At 42.1% G+C, this 21,692-nt stretch overlaps 1 protein-coding gene across 1 annotated transcript; it reads left to right on the top strand.

The window, feature by feature from the left end:
* The first annotated feature begins 236 nt into the window (after positions 1-236).
* On the top strand, positions 237-21,678 carry LOC131685518 (antigen 5 like allergen Cul n 1-like). Its single transcript, XM_058969307.1, has 4 exons — positions 237-383; positions 473-741; positions 21,044-21,288; positions 21,366-21,678. Exons 1-4 carry the CDS (start codon positions 365-367, stop codon positions 21,619-21,621), a joined length of 789 nt encoding a protein of 262 aa, XP_058825290.1. The 5' UTR covers positions 237-364; the 3' UTR covers positions 21,622-21,678.
* Positions 21,679-21,692: the final 14 nt, after the last annotated feature.

The raw sequence follows: 21,692 nt of genomic DNA, 5'->3' as shown, positions 1-21,692 counted from the left end.
ATGTGGGAAGATTGACGCTAGTCGCACATCGGTACGGCATCGAACTTTCCAGCAAACCAATGCATCATCGTCTCGTCATAGAATCGCACTGAATAGTGAGAACTTTCGCAGCAATCTTAATTGATTTAACTGCATCAGAATCAGAATGCGTCCGGATTCAGCCAGGGCAGCCTTCATCTGAAATTTCTATTCAAAGTCGGATCTCGAAGCGAACGCACAATTCTCGAATCGCGTGAACGTGGGAAGCCTATAAATATCAAATCAATCAACGCACCAATTTCAGTGCAAAAACTCTAATCACGCGGTAAACTTCCGGGAAAAAAAAATTCGTTGGCAACAAACGACGTCCAGGTGCAGTTCGAAAATGCAGATCAGTGTAGGCCGTGAGTGTGCTCAACCATTGGTGAAATCAAGTTTCGAATTATAACAGCGGGAGGGGCTCTCTGTTGTGTTGTTGATTTTGGCTTTTCAGGACTCGCGCTGCTGATGGTGCTTTCCTGTCTCGGTTTGACACTGTCGGCCGTGGACTACTGCGATACGATACTGTGCAGCAACGGACGGCCGCACATCGGTTGCAATGCGACGGATGATTTCGGTGAAGCGTGCCCGTCCAACACGGAGCTGGCTCCGATGGACGATAAAATGAAGGCGCTGATTCTGGATCTGCACAATAGCCTGCGCAGTGAGCTGGCCAGCGGAAAGATGGAGGGTTTCGAGTCGGCCGAGCGGATGGCTGTGCTGGTGAGTTGCTAGGGCAAATGTGATTTTTTCTGTAGTGATCGCAAATCAGTCCCATGAAGATAGGAAATCCCATTGGGACAAACATGCGTTCATGGGTAGCATAAATGCATAAATAGTTCAAACGTTTTAGTGACTCAATCGATTCCTAGCAATCATTTTTGATAAACAGCACTTGAGAGGTGTGTTTTCTTTCCTGGGATTTTTTAAACTCTGTGCGCGGCAAATGATCTACGCAAGCGCTTATTAAGAAGACTACGTTAATGATAAACCCTGACATAGACAGTAGATTTTGCCAAGTTTAGACGTGAGAAACGTTTTGTGCAATTTTCCGCAAATTAATGGGTGTGATCCACTGTTAGGAGAAACTGGATGTGCTCCGAATCAAATAGGGAGAAAATGGTGCATCCGGAGAAGCTGGGAGCAAGAATCAACAACCATCGTTTCACAAATTATTCAACAATTGTTTCGAGTTGTCCGTTTTCCGAAGAAATTGTCCAAGCCCATACAGTCTCGCCTTCGGTGGAGCATGTTTCAGCATAGCCGACGTGGCTCACGCCGTCAGATTTTCCGTGGGCGAATGCTAGGGACACCGTTAATTCTCTGTTGAACTCTTGTCTGCAGTTCGGTGGGAAGGATATCTGTGTTTTGTGTTATCCGAGGTCTTCAGCAGTTTCCTTTAGGTTCGTCTGATGTTGTTCTGTTATCTACGAATGAAAAGTCGATTTGTCTCCAGTTAAAGCTAAGATGGTCAATCCAATTTCAAACTGTATACCATTCAATGAGATAGTAACTATCGTTTCACCTGTCCATAGATGCATTTCCTTCTCCAATGCCCCGCATTTTTCAAAATGCCAGGTTTCTAGCGCCGTTATCCGGTTATCCAGGTTACTGTCACGAAAGACTCCAGTCTCTGCTGCACGACTCAGCACCGCCGCAATTAACTCCTGTCACCGTGGGAAGCCTGCCGATTCTCTAGACGACCGACATCGCTGATCTCTCCAGTTCGGTGAAGCCGAACAATCAAGTGAGTCAGTCGGTTCAGATTGATCACAGCACAGTTTTCTAAGGAACTGTTTCCCTCCTCAGTGTAGTTTAGAACAGCAAAGAAATTCCGGTAGGCTGACTCCTAGATTCCGTATCCATGTTGAAGTTTATCACGAAGATGCATGCAAATTCCCCGAACCATCCTTGAACCAAGGTGGACATAACAGTTGGTGGGATTGTCGAATTCACCAAGCAGATTAACTGTCAGATGACTGCCAGCATCACGTCGAAGCCGACCGCATACTCGACCAAGAGACTGACGGTCGACTTTCCTATCATTTCGATCGACATTTCCGCGTGGAAGCAAAGTAGGCCCTGAGAGATCTCTGATTCCACATCCCATGTGCCATTTGCATGGTTATCGGTGGTGAAACGTACCACGAGCTAAATCATGGCGGCAAGCTTTCTTTGGGAGAGGGACCATGCCATTGCTGATAGAAACGGCATTCCCACCATTCCCCGTGACTGCTATCTTACCACTGTGAACCGACGTCTAGAACAAACACCGCAGAAGCTCTGGGAACTAGAATCCAATGAAGAACAACAATGTCATGTACTACTATCATTACTCATGATTTGTCCGGTTCGTTTTTTGATCCCTGGAAAACGACTAAAGCGTATAGTCCATCGACCAAGGAAGCATACTGCAAATTCATGAATTCATGTCCGATTTATTGTCATCGCATCGTGACTTGTCCGCTTAAACACATTCTCTGGGGACCAAACCGCAACGAATGCTCGCAACATACGAGTTCCAAACCATTTCGTAAGCTTTTGCAGTTGACGCTTTCCGCCGCGATCTACTTTCGCCAAGAAATTCCCGCCATGACACAGTGGTCCAGAATGTGAATTTAGCAGGAATTTTAACTTTTTGCTAAAATAAAATAACTTAGCCTTACAATATCTTTGGCACAGTTGTTGTACTTTGTAAGGCCCTTCTTTTTGTTTAAACAGAAGCTAGGGTGGTTCTAATTTTGGCAATATTTAAAAATATACTTTTTAACGATTCTAGATAGAGCTCGACTGTCTTCGATGAAGTTGTAGAGCAACACATTTTGGACAAATTTCCTGAAGACATGCAAGCTCTAGCTTTTATACTTTCCATTGCACGAGAAATCCAAAATGTAAACATTAGGGTGTTCCTTGAAAAAAAAACGGTTTTATTTCTATAACTTTTGTAGGTTTTGTTTTACACTAAAATAGTTTTAAGACAACTTGAAGATTATTCTAGGGTGCATCATTTTCTATAAAACATTAACTACTAAACTTTTTTCATTTCAAAGTTATGAGAACTTTTATATAAAAATATAATATCAATATCATCAATTAGGGCACTTACTATTAAATATCGTTACTGTCATATGAAATAGCATGCTTTGTTGTATAGATCACCAAAAAATGGAAATGCGATATTTTTTATATCTTGCAATATTTACTCAAAAAATAGTTAATTTTTTATAAAAAGTATATAACTTTCTAACGAGAGAAGCTAGAGGTTCGGTATATTGAAACAAATTGTTCTCCTTAAAAATATCCGAAAGTATTTTTAATGAAAAATTAAAACTGAAAAAGTTATATAAAGATAACCATTTTTTAAGAAACACCCCAATTTTTGGTAAATTTATTGCAAAATGAAAAATACAAGACATACAGGGTGTTTGGTTCATGGTTAAGAATCTGTCGGGGGGTGATAGACTGTCATATTTGAAAAAAAAAAATTGTTCTACATATACCATCAAATCTCAACCGTTACAGAGTTATTGAACTTTTTGGGTAAAAAATATACTTGTCTTAAAATACCTCTAACTTCAAAAGTATACTTTGTATTTTAAATATTTCAGTTTCATTCGAAAGGTGAGAAAATTTACTATTGAACGGTATTCTTATATCCTTTATTTAATTAGTTTTAATTACCTTTTAGCTGTAAAGTATTAAAAAGTTAGTGTTTTTAAGGAAGTTTTTGCTAATTTTTTCGAAATAATGAAGTATGATTATAGCAATATCCATTGTCCAAAAGTTGAGTTTTAGGACGATTCATAATTTGTTCTTGGACGTCATATTCCCATCTCTTCTCATTTCTTTGTAATTTCATTACTTTCCATTTTTCCTGCAACCGACTTGCAAGTGCTTAAAAGACTCAAATCTAAAAAATATGCTTTATATCGTTATTTACAAGATTTCATTGGAAAGCTGAGATAATGTCCTATCAGTGTATGTACAAATATCTTTTAGTTAAGTGTACTAAATGATTTTTTACTGAAGAAATAACTCAAAATTTGTGTTTTTTGGAAAGTTTAATTATTCTAATTATTAATCAACAAAATTTATCGTTACTATTGTTCATTTGATGCCCTTAATGTTCTCTATAACTTTTTATTTGACACTTTGTCTGTATCTTATTTCATTTCGCTGCTATTTAATAGTTAACACAGCATGACCTCGCCAGTGGGTTCGAAATCGTCATTTTTGCATATGAATCGATGTGATAAAAACAATTTTGCGTCGAAACCAAACGAGATAATTGAATAAAGTCAAAGAAAGAACTGTAGAACTTGCTGAGATGCATTATTTCCATGTTAATAATGGTGATGTTTATTATTTACTATTTTAAGAAAATTAACGAAAGTGCTAAAAATAGCACTAACTTTAAACTAATTTAATTCTAAAAGAATACTAAATTCACTTAACTGAAAGGTATTAATACATTTTTCTCTGTAAAATTTTCCTGGGTCTCGAATAAAAAGAAAAAAAGTACAATAAGTGTCATACTTTTTGAATTAGAGCTGGTATTAGTGCAAATGATATAAAAATATCCAAGTTGAATAACCCAAACTCATCAAAATAAGAAAAGGTAAGTGTATCATGTCACAGAACGAATTATGCAGCTCTTCAAGACTAACAATTTGGATTATTAAAATGATGAGATTAACTATTAGGATTTTCAAGAAATGAACGAAAAATCGATTAAAATTGTTTAATTTTCAGTAAATTACTTTGAAAAGGCTACTTCAAATCATTAACTGAAACAAGTGAGGGCATCACTCAATGCAAAATTTTCTCACCTTCCCATTGGATCTAAAATATTTGAAATACAAAGTATATTTTTTGAGTTAGAGGTATTTTAAGACAAATAAGTTTTGAACACAAAAAGTTCAATAACTTTGTAATGGTTGAGATTTGATGGTATGCGTAGAACGATTTTTTTCTCCATATATGACAGTCAGTTATCCCTCGAGAGGTTCTTAACCATGAACCAAACACCCTGTAGAGCTCCAATGTATTCAGATAAGTTTTTTAAAATTTGATTTTCTTCAATTTTCTGGAAGAGTTTTTTCGCTAACCATTAAAAAGTTAATTTTCAATTGAAAAAAAAATTAAAGCCACCTTACCCACTATTTAAAATAATGGAAAACTATTGTAAAGCACAATATTGAATCATGAAAACAAAACTATATTTTTGTACTCTCCATCGTGAAAGTAATATAAACATATTACAAAGGGTCAATTCATGAAAAACCAAATTTTTAACATAACTTTTCCAGTTTTCATTTTTATCCAACATACAGATGTTTTTCAGAATTTTTGAAGACGAACAGTTTGTTCTAACACATCAAAACTCTAGCTTCTATTATTCAAAAGATACAGGCACTTAATATACCAAAAACAAACTTTTTCAAATGAATTTCATGAAATTTTACAAAAATATCGTGTTCGTAATTTTTTGCTCGATTATAACTCTAATCATGACCTTATTTATAGTTAAAAAAGAATTATCTTTTGTTTGCCCCACTCATTGTTATTTCAAAGAATCCCATTTTTGGCGAAGAAGTGCCCATATTTTTTTAAGGAAAATAGTTATACACGTGCTACTATGAAAGAAATTATTCGCCTTAAAGCAATCTTAAAGTTCTCTGAAGACTACTTCAGCTTTAAATCAATATCGCGAAAGTTAGTTGAACAAAACAGTTTTTTTTTAAGAAACACTAAGAAATACCGTAATTGTTTATTTTAAAATGGTTGTGAAATGGAAAGAGTGATAGATAGAGCTTACATGTCTTCAGCAAACTTTTCCAAAAATTTGTCGTTCTACAACTTTGCTGAAGGTTGTTTGGCTCTATCTAGAATGATAAAAAAGTAAATTTTTTGATCTTGATAAAATTAGAACCACTCCAACTGTTTTCTTTTTATACAAAAAGAAGGGGCTCACAAACTACGAAAACTTTACGAGGCTATGTTGTTTAGTTTTAGTAAAATTTCAAATTTCTGGTAAATTTGCATTCTGTACAACTGTGCATAAGAGTGGGACATGGTTATATGAAAAAAATAAAAATAAAATTTTGCTCTGATTAACTTTTTGGGTCCCAGTTAGCTCCTAGAACAACTCTGCAAAATTTTAGCTCGATCGATGGAACTATATTTTTGCGCCGACGGAAGGACATTATACGTGCGAGCCACAACATAGCTGCTACGCCGCACACACCCCTCTCCCCTGCCTAACCATGTATTTGACATGAGCAAATATAAAAATACGTTTTTCAACACACTAACTTTGCTGGTGTGCCACGAAACTGCTACTTAAGGGAGCTAGAACATTTTCCTATACAATCAATCCGAGTTTTTGACGGAATGCCATCTGTAGCTCCTATTTTGTGCGAAAATATCACCCCTCTTCACTTGGGGTTTCTTTTCGAAACACTCTTATTTTTCTTCTTCTCGTTTTCATTGCACTTTTTCAAATGCACTTTATTCACACACCACTGCAAAAACACTCGCGAAACTTTAATCGTTTACTAACAAAACTTCAAATTTTCTGCCAATGTGCAGATGACCAAAGGAAAATGTTCGGAAACTCTCATTTGTGCGTTTGAATTTTCACTTCAGATTTCAGTTTTTCTCAATGTAAACAAGCGAGTCGGTGCCTAGCAACGTGGCTGCCACATATCTTCACCTTAAAGCTTGCATGGGATTTTGTAAGAGGGTATCATCTTTTGCAAAATAAGTCTTCCAAGAGTCGCCCTTTACCTCCTAAAAATAAATAGATGCCTGATTTTTATAGAAAATTTGTCAGGGAAACAAAGTCTAGAAGACCGCGAAACGATCTGATGCTTGTGAAAAAAGTTATTAAGTAAAAATCGATTGATGTCCTGAAGATTGATGAAAATTTATCTTTTCATAGCTGCTCATGGTCAAATTATGCACAAAATTTTTAACTTTCTCTTATTATGTACAAAGGAAGCCTCAATTTATCCCTCAAAACTCTTGCGAAGTGGCCAAACAGTATAAATAAATGATTTAGACACAATAAGAGAAAATTAAAACAAAATTGAGTATGATTGGGCAACCAACAACGGTGGTGCTAGAAAAAATGAATATTTTATCAATCGTCAGAGCATCAATCGGTTTCTGCTTAATAACTGTTTTCTCAAGCGTCAGATCGTTTCGTGGGTCTCGGGACTTTGTTTCTTTGTTAAATTTCCTACAAAAGCCACATAACGATTTATTTTTAGGAAGTAAGGGGCGGCTCCTGGAGGAATTATTTTGTGATAGTTATTTTTCCCATACAAAATCCCAGGTAAACTTTAAACAGTGTGCTCGAAAATATAGTTTTAGGGATGGAGCTAAGAATTTGCACAGTTGTTCTAGGACCCAAATGGAACCCAAAAAGTTGTTCGATGCTGGAATCTAATTTTTGTCCCACCCTACCGTGCATGCTTGCGTCAGCTGGCCTCCTCGGTCAAGAGTGGGTTTCCATTTCGTCTGACGTTTTTGCAAAAAGTCCGCAAGAACAGGTATCTTTGCGTAGCTCTGGAATCTATTGATTCAAATTGCACGGTTCACGAATGTAGTCGGGAATTTGTGCCTTGCGGTGTCTTCTTATCATTTCTCTAATCGGAAAGAAAGGAGAAGGAGGAGGGAAGAAGTAGTATTGGAAGTATGGGAAAAAACAGACTAAAACAAACAGCTGATGAGTTAAACTCACCAGTAGCTAAAGTCGCCTGCAAGAAAGTCTAAAGCTCTTTAGTGCATTGGATAGATAACTTTAGTAGTAGTTCAGCCGTCCAAAAATGGTGTCGTCTATGTAAGGACTGCCGAAAACTTGAAATCGCAATTGCGCTACTACTGGACAGTTGCAGATGAGATTATATGATGTTCCGTAGTCGAATTCACAGAGATCACACGAAAAAGACTCAGCGCCCTGAATACTTGCCATATGATAATTGAGTTTGCAGTGGCCAGTTAAAGCCCTGGTTAGCATGCCGCAGTGGAACTTCGAAAATTGTACGGGATTTTTCGAAATCACACGGCACGTTCTGTTCTAGAAACACTTTTGTTTGGCGATACGTTTGTAAATTTCTCCAATAATTGCGGTGCTCGGACGCAGCCCAGAACCACATTTTTCCCTTATCCAACTTGTCTAAATTGGCACCCACCCTGGCCAATTCGTCAGACCATTCATTTCCAGTAACACCGGAATGTTCGGACACCCAGACAAGGTAGACAGTGTTGGCAATGCTTAGTTCTTCGATTTGGGTTTGGCACGCGTTCACTAGCTTGGACCGTGATTTGTCTGAGCTAAGGGCATTGATTGCTACCTGACTATCGTAGCAAAGGTTTATTACTTTGCCGGACAAGCTCTGTTGAAGAGCCGATTGAACCCCGCACATAATCGCAAAGATTCCTGCTTGGAATACCGTACAGTATCTACTTAGTCAGTAGCTCAGAAGCAAAGAACAGCAAGACACGAACCTCGGTTATTATTCGCTTCTTCATGAAAACAACCATTGCAGTTGTGTTTGGGTTAACTGATAATTTAACTTGTCGACACCACTGTTCGACAGCTCTTAATGCTTGTTGCATTAAGACGAAAATTGTTCCGATGGAAAGTCCAGTTATTAGTATTTGGTAATCGGCAGCAAACCCGTAGGTTGGAAATCCAAGCTCATTGAGTTTTTTCAACAAGCCGTCGGCAACCAAGTTCCATAACAAAGGTGACGCCACCCTGAGGACAACCGCAAATACTCAACTTAACTCAACAACCGTATCTCAGCCTGTCGCAGTGACGAGCAAAGTATGCGGTTACTAAGCATTGCGTTTATCCAACCCGAGATACATGCAGGTATCCCATGACCGCGCGTCGCTTCCAGAATAGACTGGAAGAACACATTGTCAAAAGCACCCTCAATATCTAGGAATACACCCAAGCTAGATTGCTTGAGCGAGAAGGCTTTCTCAATGTTGTAAACAACATCGTGAAGCAGAGTGATCGTGGACTTCCCACACTGATATGCATGTTGCGGTGGATATTCAACTAAACTAACGTTCCTGATGTGATGATCGATTATCCGTTCCAAAGATTTCAGAAGAAAAGAACTTAAGCTGATAGGCCTAAAACTCTTGGCTTCTTCATAGCTTGAGCGCCCCCCCCCCCCCTTTGGGAATAAATCTAACAGTTATTTCTCGCCATGCTTTCGGGATATACCCGGTAGCAAGACTGGAAAGCAAAATTTTTTTCAAGACATGTTTAAGAATATCAAATCCCTTTTGCAGTAGCACGGGAAGTATTCCATTTTTCCGCGTGATTTGTATGGAGCAAAGCTGTCAACTGCCCACTTGACCGATTCAGTGGAAACCGATGTGCGTGCTAACTCCCACGAGTCCGAATCACCAGAATGAGATCTGTGAACATTGTTCAACTCCGGATCGATACAACCTGGGAAGTGTGTGTCGAAGAGACAATTAAGAACATCTTTTTCGTCCGTCACATAAACACCATCTCTGGTTTTTAAGGAGTTCATCTGAAAATCATTCGAATTTTGTTTAACCTGCTAGCCTCGTTCAGACAAGAGACATTAGTGCATAGATTTTGCCAGCCAGCCCGCTCTGCAGATCTAAGACATTTCTTATATGCACTACGGACACTACGGAAAGCCCTGGAATCATCACCGGTTGCAAGCTCTTCTCATATCCTTCTTGATTCTTTCAAGCTCAGTCTTCCACCTAGCGGTTCTCCTAGTCGATTTAACAGTACGAAGCGGACAAGCTTCTTCGTAGGATGCTACTATGAATGAGTATGTCGTATCCACGACGTCATCTAAGTCGTCAAGTTGACTAATTTTTGGAAAATATCCATGAAATTTAGTCGCCAAGTTTTCCAGAAAGAGGTCCCATTTTGTAGATTTAAGATTACGATATGTTACCACAAATATTTATAGTCGGATATAAACCGTTCAGTTTCATTTGGAACCTGCCAATTTCCCAGCTCATGCGAAATTCTTTCAGAGCAAAGCGTTATGTCTAACACCACCTCTCTTCCAGACCTCGTAAATGATGGTTGGTTTACCACATTTAAAATATGGAGATTTGTACTACCTATGTAATCCATCAGTTCAGAGCCTCTCAGATTGATGTCTGAGTTGCCCCAAATGATGTGATGACTATTTGCATCACTGCCGATAATGAGCGGAAGCCTACTTCTGCTACAATACGATACAAAGCTTTTGAAATTATCAGAAGGAGAGGATTCGTTATGCGGTAGATATGCTGAACAATATATATACTTTTTTGTCTACGTTACCGACAGTTAGTGTAACTGTTATATTATACTACACCATATATTATATCTTTACACTTTATTTCAAACTGTTGGTTGGACTGGTTTCACATAGTAATAACTGAAAAAGGTATGTTGTGTATTGTGTCGATTGCATACTGCAACTTCTGTTTTATTCAGTTAACTTAATCTACTTATACTAACTAAGACATGTAAATCTTAAAGCTAATTTTCCTATTTGATAGCTAACTTAGGCGTGGCTTAGAAAGCTTGCCATGATTATTCTCTACGTCTAAAGTTACTGCTATGGCTATCTCGCTAGTATGTGTATTTGTTTTAGTAAAAGGGAGGGGGCTAAGTCAGTTTATCTATTCTCTTGCGTCACGTTCTCGTGCGCGGATTATTTTCTCTCGGTTGTCTTTTGAGCGTGAGTTCCTTGAGTTAGTGGGTTTCCGTATGTATGTCAAAGTCACTTGGCCACTGGTAGGTTTGCAATCGGATACTTTGTTTTCTTGTTTATTTATTTCGTCCGTCGTATTTAGGTGCTGAGTGTTTTTAATTGATGCGAATGTGTGCAACTAGAATATATGTCAGGAAACGGTGCTTAGCTTGGTTTTCCATTAGCGTGATAAACATGGATTGATGTTTGGGATTGTACTTGTTGTTGTTTATGAGGTGGTTTTTGTTGTCGTTATCCGTTGAGCATGGAAAGCATGGCTTAAGGGTTTGATTTATGTTATCGTTGTCAGGAATTCTTGTGTGTTATGGTTTTGTCATGTTCGATGTGAGATTTTCGGGTCGTGGGAAACTATCGGTTTGAGATGGGATGTAGCGTCATTGGGGTTGGGGCTTGTGTATGATGTCATTTGTTCAATTAGTATTATGTTTGGGGCACGGTTTGGTATTGGTATAGTGCAGGTATAGTACAGGTGCAATTATCTCCTTCGTGGCAACCCACCCGACTTACTAGACATCTGCCGTCGCTGGTCGCTCCAGTTCGGTGAAGCCGAACAACCAAGTGAGTCGGTTGGTTCAGATTAAGCACAGAACAGTTTTGTTAGAAATTGTTTCCCTTCCCATCGTAGATTAGAACGGCAAAGAAATTGCGAAAAGCTTTATCATGAAGATACTTGCAAATTCCCCGAACCTTTGTCGCACTAAGGTGGACATCACAGTTGGTGTGATTGGCGAATTGATCAAGTAGGTGAACTGCCAATTGCCTCCCACGGCTACGTCGAAGTTGACTCCATACTCCACCAAGAGACCAACGTTCATTCCGATCGACAATTCCACGTGGAATATTCCGAAGTTGTCGCTGGCATTCCAAAATTCCACATCCCATCTGACCTTGACATGGTTGTCGGAGGTGAACCGTACCGCGACCTGCATCATGGCACTAAGCTTTCCTTGGGAGAGAAACTCACTGCAGATAGAAACGGTCTTTGAACGGACTGGATCCGGGAAGATATCGATCGATCCCACCGTTCCCCGCGTTTGCTACTGCCAATCGACGCAAAGAATAAGCGCTGCAGAAGTCCTGTTGAGCTGTGTTCCGTGTATTCCGATTAAGAAACACTATTGGAAGAGCTACTCCACCACTTGCGGTTTGTTTGATCGTTTGCCACTCACCCGCTATCCGCTAGTCAATCTCGTCGAATTCAGAATAATCACCGAATGTCATTTCCTGAGCTTTGTAAAACGACTAAAGCGTGATCCGTCTACCAAGGAAGCGTACTGCTAATGCATAGACAAATTCGCACGGATCGCGCACATAAAGTAGCTTGTCGATCTGGTAAACGAGGTGAACTCATACTGCTACTTTCTGTACTCTCCTGTATTCAAGGATTCCAACAAAACAACAAAGGCCCGATTTGTTTTGCCCGTGAAGTATGAAACGTTGTCAGGATTTTCCGGCACCAATAAATAGTACCTGTCTTCCAGGAAGACCTATTGTCGATTGGTATGAGTTTCCGTGCACACCCGATCGCCATCGTAGCCGACATCGAGAAGATGTACCGGCGGATCCATGTGTGCTCCGAGGATCTTCCACATGAACGCGTTGTCTGGCGTCCAACAGCTATAAACCGTTCGCAATGTAGAGCTTCACATCGTGCCGTACGTTTTTGCATTTGCCCCATTCCTACAACCCGCAATCTTTACCAAATTGCACAGGACAATAACGACAAGTACCCCACCATCATAGATACTACAAAGTAGGATTTCTACGTTGATGGTTTATATCATCAGGAGCTGAAGATAGTCTTCACGATCCGCCTTCCCAATGCTTGCGTCAGCTGGCTTCCCCAAAAGAAGTGAACTTCATCGTAGTTGCAGAAGTTCCGCAAGAAGAACTCACTTTTTTGTGCCTGCATGACCTCCAGAACGAACAGTCCATATCCACACCGGGGCTCGTATGGGAGTTCTACATCGCGCAGATCTTCATCCCACTAGGACAAGTTAGTCCGACAATCACCGTAGTCAAGCTGCTCATAAAGCGCTTGTGGGTAATGAAAACTGACGCAGGAGATTCCTATGAGTGGAATCGTCCTCTACCTTCGCATCTCCAAAGCAAAATGAAGGAGCTCCATCTCTGCAATGCACATTTAGATCCGTCACCATACCAGCTCCATGTTTTCTCGCATGATTCAGAGAAGAGGTAGGTCTGGTCGGAATCCGCTGTCGGGATTTGGGTTCAGTTGTTAACATTACAATCCAACATAACTCCGTTAGTCACCTCGTCAATCGATTGCTCGCCTAGAGACGTGTTCCACCATGTTGTCGACAAGTCTATACGAAGAAGTGATAAAATCCCTTAGGACAACGTGCGAAGTTTCCACTGAGTTGATTCGACGATAGTGCTGTATTGGCTGCAATTGTGTCGATCGCATTGGAGAATATTCGTGGCAAATCGAGTGTCTGCTACCAATACTCTACTGGATTCTGTACTTGGTAACAAGTTCGTGGAAACTCCTACCCATCGGACATTATATCCCAAGGTGTCAGTTCGACCGATATCGAGGGCTGTCCAGCCAACGCTTAATATACTCACAGTGCCTGAAAGTAAGAATCATGTCGCCGTCGTGTCGATCACTTTTTGTTTAATCGATACTGCCGTTTTGCGAAACTCTACCATTCCGTCAGGTATTGGATGCAATATTTCCACTTCCGAAGACTAGAGCAGATCCCCCTCCAGCGTTCCTAAAGTTGCTTAAACCGAAGCTATATAAAGATGGTGTTAGTTGTATAGGTGGGAGACATAAACATATTGCAATTTCTGAAGAAGTAAAGCACCCAAATATGCTCATTGCGAAGCACCCGCTATCCGTGTTGTTATTCGAGTACCACCACAAGCATCAACTACATGCAGAACCCTAACTAACGCTAACTACAATGCGCCTGAAGTTCTGTTTGATAGAAAGACGTGATCTCGTTCGCCGGACGTACCGTAAGTACCATACGCGTTAACGTAGCAATACTCGTTTGATGCAGTTTGATCCTCGTCAGTTTCACCATACTTACCTTACCGTTCAGGCTAGAGCCTTGTTGTCTCTTGCTGTATGCAGAAGCTGTCTCCACTACACTCGATCCATGGCTGCTTGTCGCCAGCCTCGCAGTCTTCGAAGGGTCCGCAGGTCGTCCTCTATCTGGTCGATGCACCGTGCTCGTTACACCCCGTCTGCTTGTTGCTGTAGGGTCGTCCTCGAAAACCATATTCACCGGGTTGTCGTCCGACATTCTTACGACGTGTCCAGCCCACCGCAAACGTCCTATTTTTGCGGTATGCGCGATGGATGGTTCCTCCAGCAACTGATACAACTCATGGTTCATTAGCCTGCGCCACGTTTCGTCTTCCATCTGCACGTCACCATAGATGGTATGCAACACCTTTCGTTCGAAAACTCCTCGTTGGTCCTCCACGAGTATAGTCCAGGTCTCGTGGCCGTAGAGGACCACCGGTCTAATCAGCGTCTGGTAGATAATCAACTTCGTGCGGAGGCGAATTTTGTTCGACCGGAGTGTCCTCCGGAGTCCAATTTCCCACCAAGATCCGTCTCTGAATTTCTCTGCTGGTATCATTGTCGGCGGTTACCAGTGAGCCCAAATACACTAATTCGTCGACCATCTCGATTTCGTCAGCGTCAATCCAAACTCGGGATGGGAGGTTCACCATGTCGTCTCTAGAACCTCTTCCTTTCATGTCTTTTGTCTTCGAAACGCTGCTGGTAAGTCCAACCCTGCTGGCTTCAGCGTTCAGTCTGATGTACGTTTCCGACATCGCCTCAAAGTTCCGTGCCATTATGTCAATGTCGTCGGCAAAGCCAAGAATCTGGATGGACTTCCTGAAGATCGTCTATCCCCGCTCTCCTTATTACACCTTCTAACGCAACGTTGAATAGCAGACACGATAGATCATCACCTTGCCGTAACCCTCTTCGATATTCAAAGGGACTCGAGAGTGTCTCTGATACTCGAACAACGCACATCACCCGGTCCATCGTCGCTTTGACTAATCGTGTTAGCTTATCCGGAAAGCCGTCCTTTCAACAACCAGAACTTTTTCCGTATGTAGTGCGAACTATCGTGGACTAATTTACACTGGACTGACGATACCGTGCACATCCACATCACCGTATTAAACGGAACGTCCAACGAAAGCATATGCTCGACTGGTATTCCGAGCATGAGACAGCTTGGTCAGTCATACCGCCTCGCACTCTCGCCTCGGGAATATGCATGTTTCATGATCGCGATCGGTATTGACGAAGCGATGACTATGAGCGTGGTGGCAACAGGAATGGTGAGCGACACGTGGTTTCGGGGTTTAACCTTGAATTTCCAAACGAGGTGGTTGACGGCCTTCAGTTGCTTTGACGCTCGTCGATCGGGATCTTTACTTAGCTTTCACACCTTTTTATGATATTTAGGTTTAAGAGCATTTGCTCACAAAACTCATCCGTCTTCTCGTCGAAGTTCGAGATCGTTTTCCCGAATTTCCTCCGGCCGCCTCCCGATTAGACCAGAATTGCTCTCATTTCTGTTATCGCTTTTCTCAGCTTTTCCGCTACGCCCAGTTCAGTCCAACCTTTCACAACCCATTACGCAGCCTAATTTGTCAGCCACTTTTCAAATTGAACATTATGAAAATTGAAAATTTGGCGGAATGAAAGGCTCAACATCCTCCGGGCTTCCTGCCTTAAAGCCTGAAGACGCGTTCAGCGAGCAAGATCTGAGGCAGTCGGAGAAGGGTGTAAGGTGACATTCCGGGCGGCTAGAACTGCTTTTATACGCGAGTTAGTGCTTAGAAAGTTCAGTTGCTACAAGAAGCTCGCGCAGAGAAGAAGACGCTTTGCGTGTCGTGATGGCCAATATCAAGGGTTCAATAACGCCAGCTGAACGGTGCGCTGACAAATTAAAAATGTATCTAAGAGGGTCTTTTTACGAAGCACGACCTAACCGCATGGCATCCTACACTGTACGTTGACACAGACGGTGGAAAAGCTGTCTACAAGAGAGTCTCTGACGACGAGCTTCTTAAAGTAGCGGAAGGTCTAACAGCGAAGAAAGCTCACGATCCATACGGAATCCCCAACGTGGCACTGATGACCACGATACTGGCGTTTCCGGGCGCGTTTATGATAGTTCTACAGAAATGCCTGTACAAAGGCTGCTTCCCAGATAGATGGAAGATCAAGAAGCAGGTGTTGCTGCTAAAACCAGCGAAGTCATCAGGAGATCCAACATCGTATCGGCCTATATGCCTGCTGGGTACTCTTGGTATGCTTCTGGAAAGGGTCATCCTTAACAGGCTGACGAACTACGCTGGAAGAGAGAACGGACTCCCGCAGAGGCAGTTCGGATTCCCTAAAGGAATTTCGACAGTGGACTCCATCCGCACAGTCGTCGCAAGCGCGGAGAAAGCATCGAAACAAAAGAGAACTGCGCCGTGGTTGCGATCGCGGTAAAGAACGCGTTCAACAGTGCCAGCTGAGGGGCGATCGCCATAGTGCTGCACAGAATGCGGGTTACGGACTAACTGTGCAAGGTTCTGAAAAGTTACTTTCAGAACCGAACGTGGCCAGAAATCGATTAGGATCACGGCAGGAGTACCTCAGGGCACTTGGACCAACGCTCTGGAATATAATGTACAACGGAGTCTTAACACTGCAGCTGACCAGGGGAATCGAGAAGTGGAGATGTGGAGATGGTGACGGCAGAGACAATAGGCATCGTGGAAACCTGGATGGCTGATTTCAAGTTGCAGCTGGCTCACCGCAAGGTAGTAGGTAGTGCTGATCAGCAACTGAAAAAAATCAGCATATCTTGACCAGCGTAGGCGGACACTGATGTCCATCAATGCGTGCGTTGAAGCACCTGGGTGTATTGTCATCCATGGCAGGCTAAGGTCAGGGTTGACCCATCTCACCGCTTCTTCACTTCGTCCCCGGATTGACCTCGACTCTCTACCGGGTAGCTCGTGAGTAGGCTAGATCCATCGCCTGGGATTAAAGCGAGAAAATCGTGTCGAATAGCTAGCAGTGGGCCGTTGGAGCGCCAGTAAACCGGAAGCTATGCTCCACCCGTTATTGCGGGACAGACCTCAACACCTACTGAATGGCTTGTTGACTAGGCTAGGTCCACCGCCGGGGACTAGATCGAGTAGATCGGGACAAGGCGAAGATCTAAATGGAGATCGTGGACTATCCGACTAAATCGTGACAAAAAAGGATCACGAAACAAACACTAGTACCGAGAGAAATTCCGCCGCAAGAGAATTCTCTGTCGGAGTAGGGTAGTTCACCACCGGATAATATCCGAGTAGATATCGATAAAGCTGGGAGCTGAATGGCTCAAGGAAGCGGTTGTCGTTGTCGGAAGAAATTTCACAAGGAATTTCGCACGGAATTTCACATGAAATTTCACACGCAAATTCGCTCGGATTTTCGCGCAGAAGTTCGCACAGAATTTTGCACGAAATTTGACACGGATTTTCGTACGAAATTTCGCACGAATTTTGCACGAGATTTCACATGGACTTTCCCACAGAATTTCGCGCTGAATTTCACATGGAATTTCGCATGAAATTTCGCACGGATCTTCGCTCGAAATTTCGCTAGGATTTTCGCGCGGATTTTAACGGAATTTCACACGGAATTTCGCACAGATTTTCGTTTGGAATTTCGCACGGATTTTGCACAAAATTTCGCACGGAATTTTGCACGAGATTTTGGACGGAATTTCGCACAGAATTTCGCGCGCAATTTCACATGGAATTTCTCACGGAATTTCGTGCGGAATTTCGCACGGATTTTCGCTCGAAATTTCGCGAGTATTTTAGCACGGAATTTCACACTTAATTTTGCACGGAATTTCGCATGAAATTCCACGCGGAATTTCGCCGCAATTTTTGCACGGAATTTCGTACGGATTTTTGCACGAAATTTCGCACGGAATTTCGCACGGAATTTCGCACAAAATTTTACTCGGAATTTCGTACGGAATTTCGCCCGAAATTTCACAAAGATTTTCTCACGGATGTTCACACGGAATTTCGAGAGAATTTTCGCATGGAATTTCCCATGGAATTTCGCATGGAATTTCACACCAAATTTCCCACGGAATTTCGTACGAAATTTCGAACAGAATTTCACACGAAATTTCGCGCGGATTTTCGCACGGAATTTCGCAAGGAACCTCGCGCAGAATTTCGCACGGAATTTTTCACAGAACTTCATACGGAATTTCGCACGAAATTTCACACGGAATTTCGCGCAGAATTTTGCACGAATCTCGTGCGGAATTTCGCACGGAATTTCGCGCGGATTTTCTCACGGAATTTCGCACGGAATTCCGCACGAAATTTCACGTGGAATTTCGGACAGATTTTCGTTTGGAATTTATCACGGAATTTCGCATGAATTTTCGCACGGAATTTCGCAAGGAACTTCGAGCGGAATTTTTCACAGAACTTCACGCGGAATTTCGCACGAAATTTCACAAAGATTTTCTCACGGATGTTCACACGGAATTTCGAGAGAATTTTCGCATGGAATTTCCCATGGAATTTCGCATGGAATTTCACACCAAATTTCCCACGGAATTTCGTACGAAATTTCGAACAGAATTTCACACGAAATTTCGCGCGGATTTTCGCACGGAATTTCGCAAGGAACCTCGCGCAGAATTTCGCACGGAATTTTTCACAGAACTTCATACGGAATTTCGCACGAAATTTCACACGGAATTTCGCGCAGAATTTTGCACGAATCTCGTGCGGAATTTCGCACGGAATTTCGCGCGGATTTTCTCACGGAATTTCGCACGGAATTCCGCACGAAATTTCACGTGGAATTTCGGACAGATTTTCGTTTGGAATTTCTCACGGAATTTCGCATGAATTTTTGCACGGAATTTCGCAAGGAACTTCGAGCGGAATTTTTCACAGAACTTCACGCGGAATTTCGCACGAAATTTCACAAAGATTTTCTCACGGATGTTCACACGGAATTTCGAGAGAATTTTCGCATGGAATTTCCCATGGAATTTCGCATGGAATTTCACACCAAATTTCCCACGGAATTTCGTACGAAATTTCGAACAGAATTTCACACGAAATTTCGCGCGGATTTTCGCACGGAATTTCGCAAGGAACCTCGCGCAGAATTTCGCACGGAATTTTTCACAGAACTTCATACGGAATTTCGCACGAAATTTCACACGGAATTTCGCGCAGAATTTTGCACGAATCTCGTGCGGAATTTCGCACGGAATTTCGCGCGGATTTTCTCACGGAATTTCGCACGGAATTCCGCACGAAATTTCACGTGGAATTTCGGACAGATTTTCGATTGGAATTTCTCACGGAATTTCGCATGAATTTTCGCACGGAATTTCGCAAGGAACTTCGAGCGGAATTTTTCACAGAACTTCACGCGGAATTTCGCACGAAATTTCACATAGAATTTCGTGCAGAATTTTGCACGGATCTCGTGAGGAAATTCACACGGAATTTCGAGCGTATTTTCGCATGGAATTTCGCACAAAATTTCGAACGGAATTTCGCACGGAATTTCACACGAATTTCACATTTCGCGCGGATTTTCGCGTGGAATTTCGCACGGAATTTTGCACAGGATTTCGCAAGGAATTTCGCACGGAATTTCGCACGAATTTTTGCTTGAAATTTCGCATGAAATTTCACGCGGAATTTCGCCGGAATTTTCGCACGGAATTTCGTTCGGATTTTCGCACGGAATTTCGAACGAAATTTCACGCGGATTTTCACATGGAATTTCGCATGGAATTTCGCACGAAATTTCGCACGGAATCTCGCACGGAACTTCGCAAGGAATTTCACATGGAAATTCGCACAGAAAATCGTACGGAATTTCGCATGGAATTTTGCATGGAATTTCACACAGAATTTCGCACGGAATCTCGCACGGAACTTCGCAAGGAATTTTGCATGGAATTTCACACAGAATTTCGCACGGAATCTCGCACGGAACTTCGCAAGGAATTTTGCATGGAATTTCACACAGAATATCGCACGAAATTTCGCTCGGAATTTCGCACGGAATTTCGCACGGAATTTCGTCCGAAATTTCACACGTAATTTTGCGCGGATTTTCGCACGGAATTCCGCACGGAATTTTGAACGAAATTTCACACGGATTTTCGCACGGAATCTCGCACGGAACTTCGCAAGGAATTTCACATGGGAATTCGCACAGAAATTCGTACGGAATTTCGCATGGAATTTTGCATGGAATTTCGTCCGATATTTCACATGGAATTTCGCGCAGAATTTCGCGCGAAATTCCGCACGGAATTTCGAACGAAATTTCACACGGATTTTCGCAAGGAATTTCGCACGGAATTTCGCGCAGAATTTCGCACGGAATTTCGCACGGAATTTCTAACGAATTTTCGCTAGCATTTTCGCGCGGATTTTTGAACGGAATTTTGCACGGAATTTCACGCGGAATTTTCGCACGAAATTTCGTGCGGATTTTCGCACGGAATTTCGAACGAAATTTCCCGCGGATTTTCGCATGGAATTTCGCACGAAGTTTCGTCCGAAATTTCGCACTGAATCTCGCACGAAACTTCGCAAGGAATTTCACATGGAAATTCGTACGGATTTTCACACTGAATTTCGCACGAAATTTCGAAAGAAATTTTACACGGATTTTCACACGGATTTTTAGACGGAATATTACACGGAATTTCGCACGAAATTGCGCATGGAATCTCGCACGGAATTTCACATGGAAATTCACACAGAATTTCGTACAGAATTTCGCACGGAATTTTGCATGGAATTTCACACAGAATTTCGTACGAAATTTCACACCAAATTTCGCTCGGAATTTCGCACGGAATTTCGTCCGAAATTTCATGCGGAATTTCGCGCGGATTTTCGCACGAAATTTCGAACGAAATTTCACACGGATTTTCGCACGGAATCTCGCACGGAATCTAGCACGGAACTTCGCAAGGAATTTCACACGGAAATTGGTACGGATTTTCAAACGGAATTTCGCACAGAATTTCACACGGATTTTCTGAACGAAATTTCGCGCGGATTTTCGCAAGGATTTTCTCACGGAGTTCGAAAAATAAAAATAAATAAAATAACACCTTTTCGAAAAATAACGTCAAACGTCATTTTTTTCATTTTCCTTTCCACTACCACACAATTTACAGGAATGGAACGACGAACTGGCCAAGCTGGCCGAGTACAACACCCGCAGCTGTCTGTACTCGCACGATGAGTGCCGATCGACGGAAAAGTATCGCTTCGCCGGGCAGAACATTGCCCGAAAGTCAAAACCGAATAACATCACCGTCGAAGTGGTTCGAGCCGTATCGGATCTGACCAACAAATGGTGGCAGGAATACGTCGATACCAATCAGACAGTGATGGATTCCTACCGGAAGGTAGGCGAAGGGTAAGTTTTCGTGTCTGTTATAGTTTTTAAATTTCCCACAACTAACAACGCTTTGTTTGGTGAAAACTTTTTTTTAGCGTACACATCGGACATTTCGCCCTGATGGCGAACGACCGGATCACGCAGGTAGGCTGTGCCGCCACCAAGTACTTCAATCCGGAAAATAAACGAAACTACGTGTACTACGTCTGCAACTACTCGTTCACGACCGTGCTCGGCAAGTCGGTGTACACGAAGGGTAAACCGTGCTCCAAGTGCGAGGATAAGTGCAGCAAAAAGTATCCGGGCCTGTGCGAGGGAATCGGCGATACCATCGACAAAGAGCTGCTCTGATTACCGGATTGCCGGATGGAGATCAAAGGGAATTAAAATGTGATATATTGCACTGGATGTGGGCTGTTGTT

The sequence above is a fragment of the Topomyia yanbarensis genome, chromosome 2 (assembly GCF_030247195.1).
Source record: "Topomyia yanbarensis strain Yona2022 chromosome 2, ASM3024719v1, whole genome shotgun sequence".
NCBI classification, from domain to species: domain Eukaryota; kingdom Metazoa; phylum Arthropoda; class Insecta; order Diptera; family Culicidae; genus Topomyia; species Topomyia yanbarensis.
Note: the sequence above shows the minus strand (reverse complement) of the source record. Positions and strands in the feature narration are given on the sequence as shown.

Excerpts from the sequence above, each read along its gene's own strand:
- LOC131685518 (XM_058969307.1), top strand. Across the intron at positions 742-21,043 it reads CCGAGCGGATGGCTGTGCTG|GAATGGAACGACGAACTGGC; the intron begins GTGAGTTGCTAG and ends CACAATTTACAG. Across the intron at positions 21,289-21,365 it reads TACCGGAAGGTAGGCGAAGG|CGTACACATCGGACATTTCG; the intron begins GTAAGTTTTCGT and ends ACTTTTTTTTAG.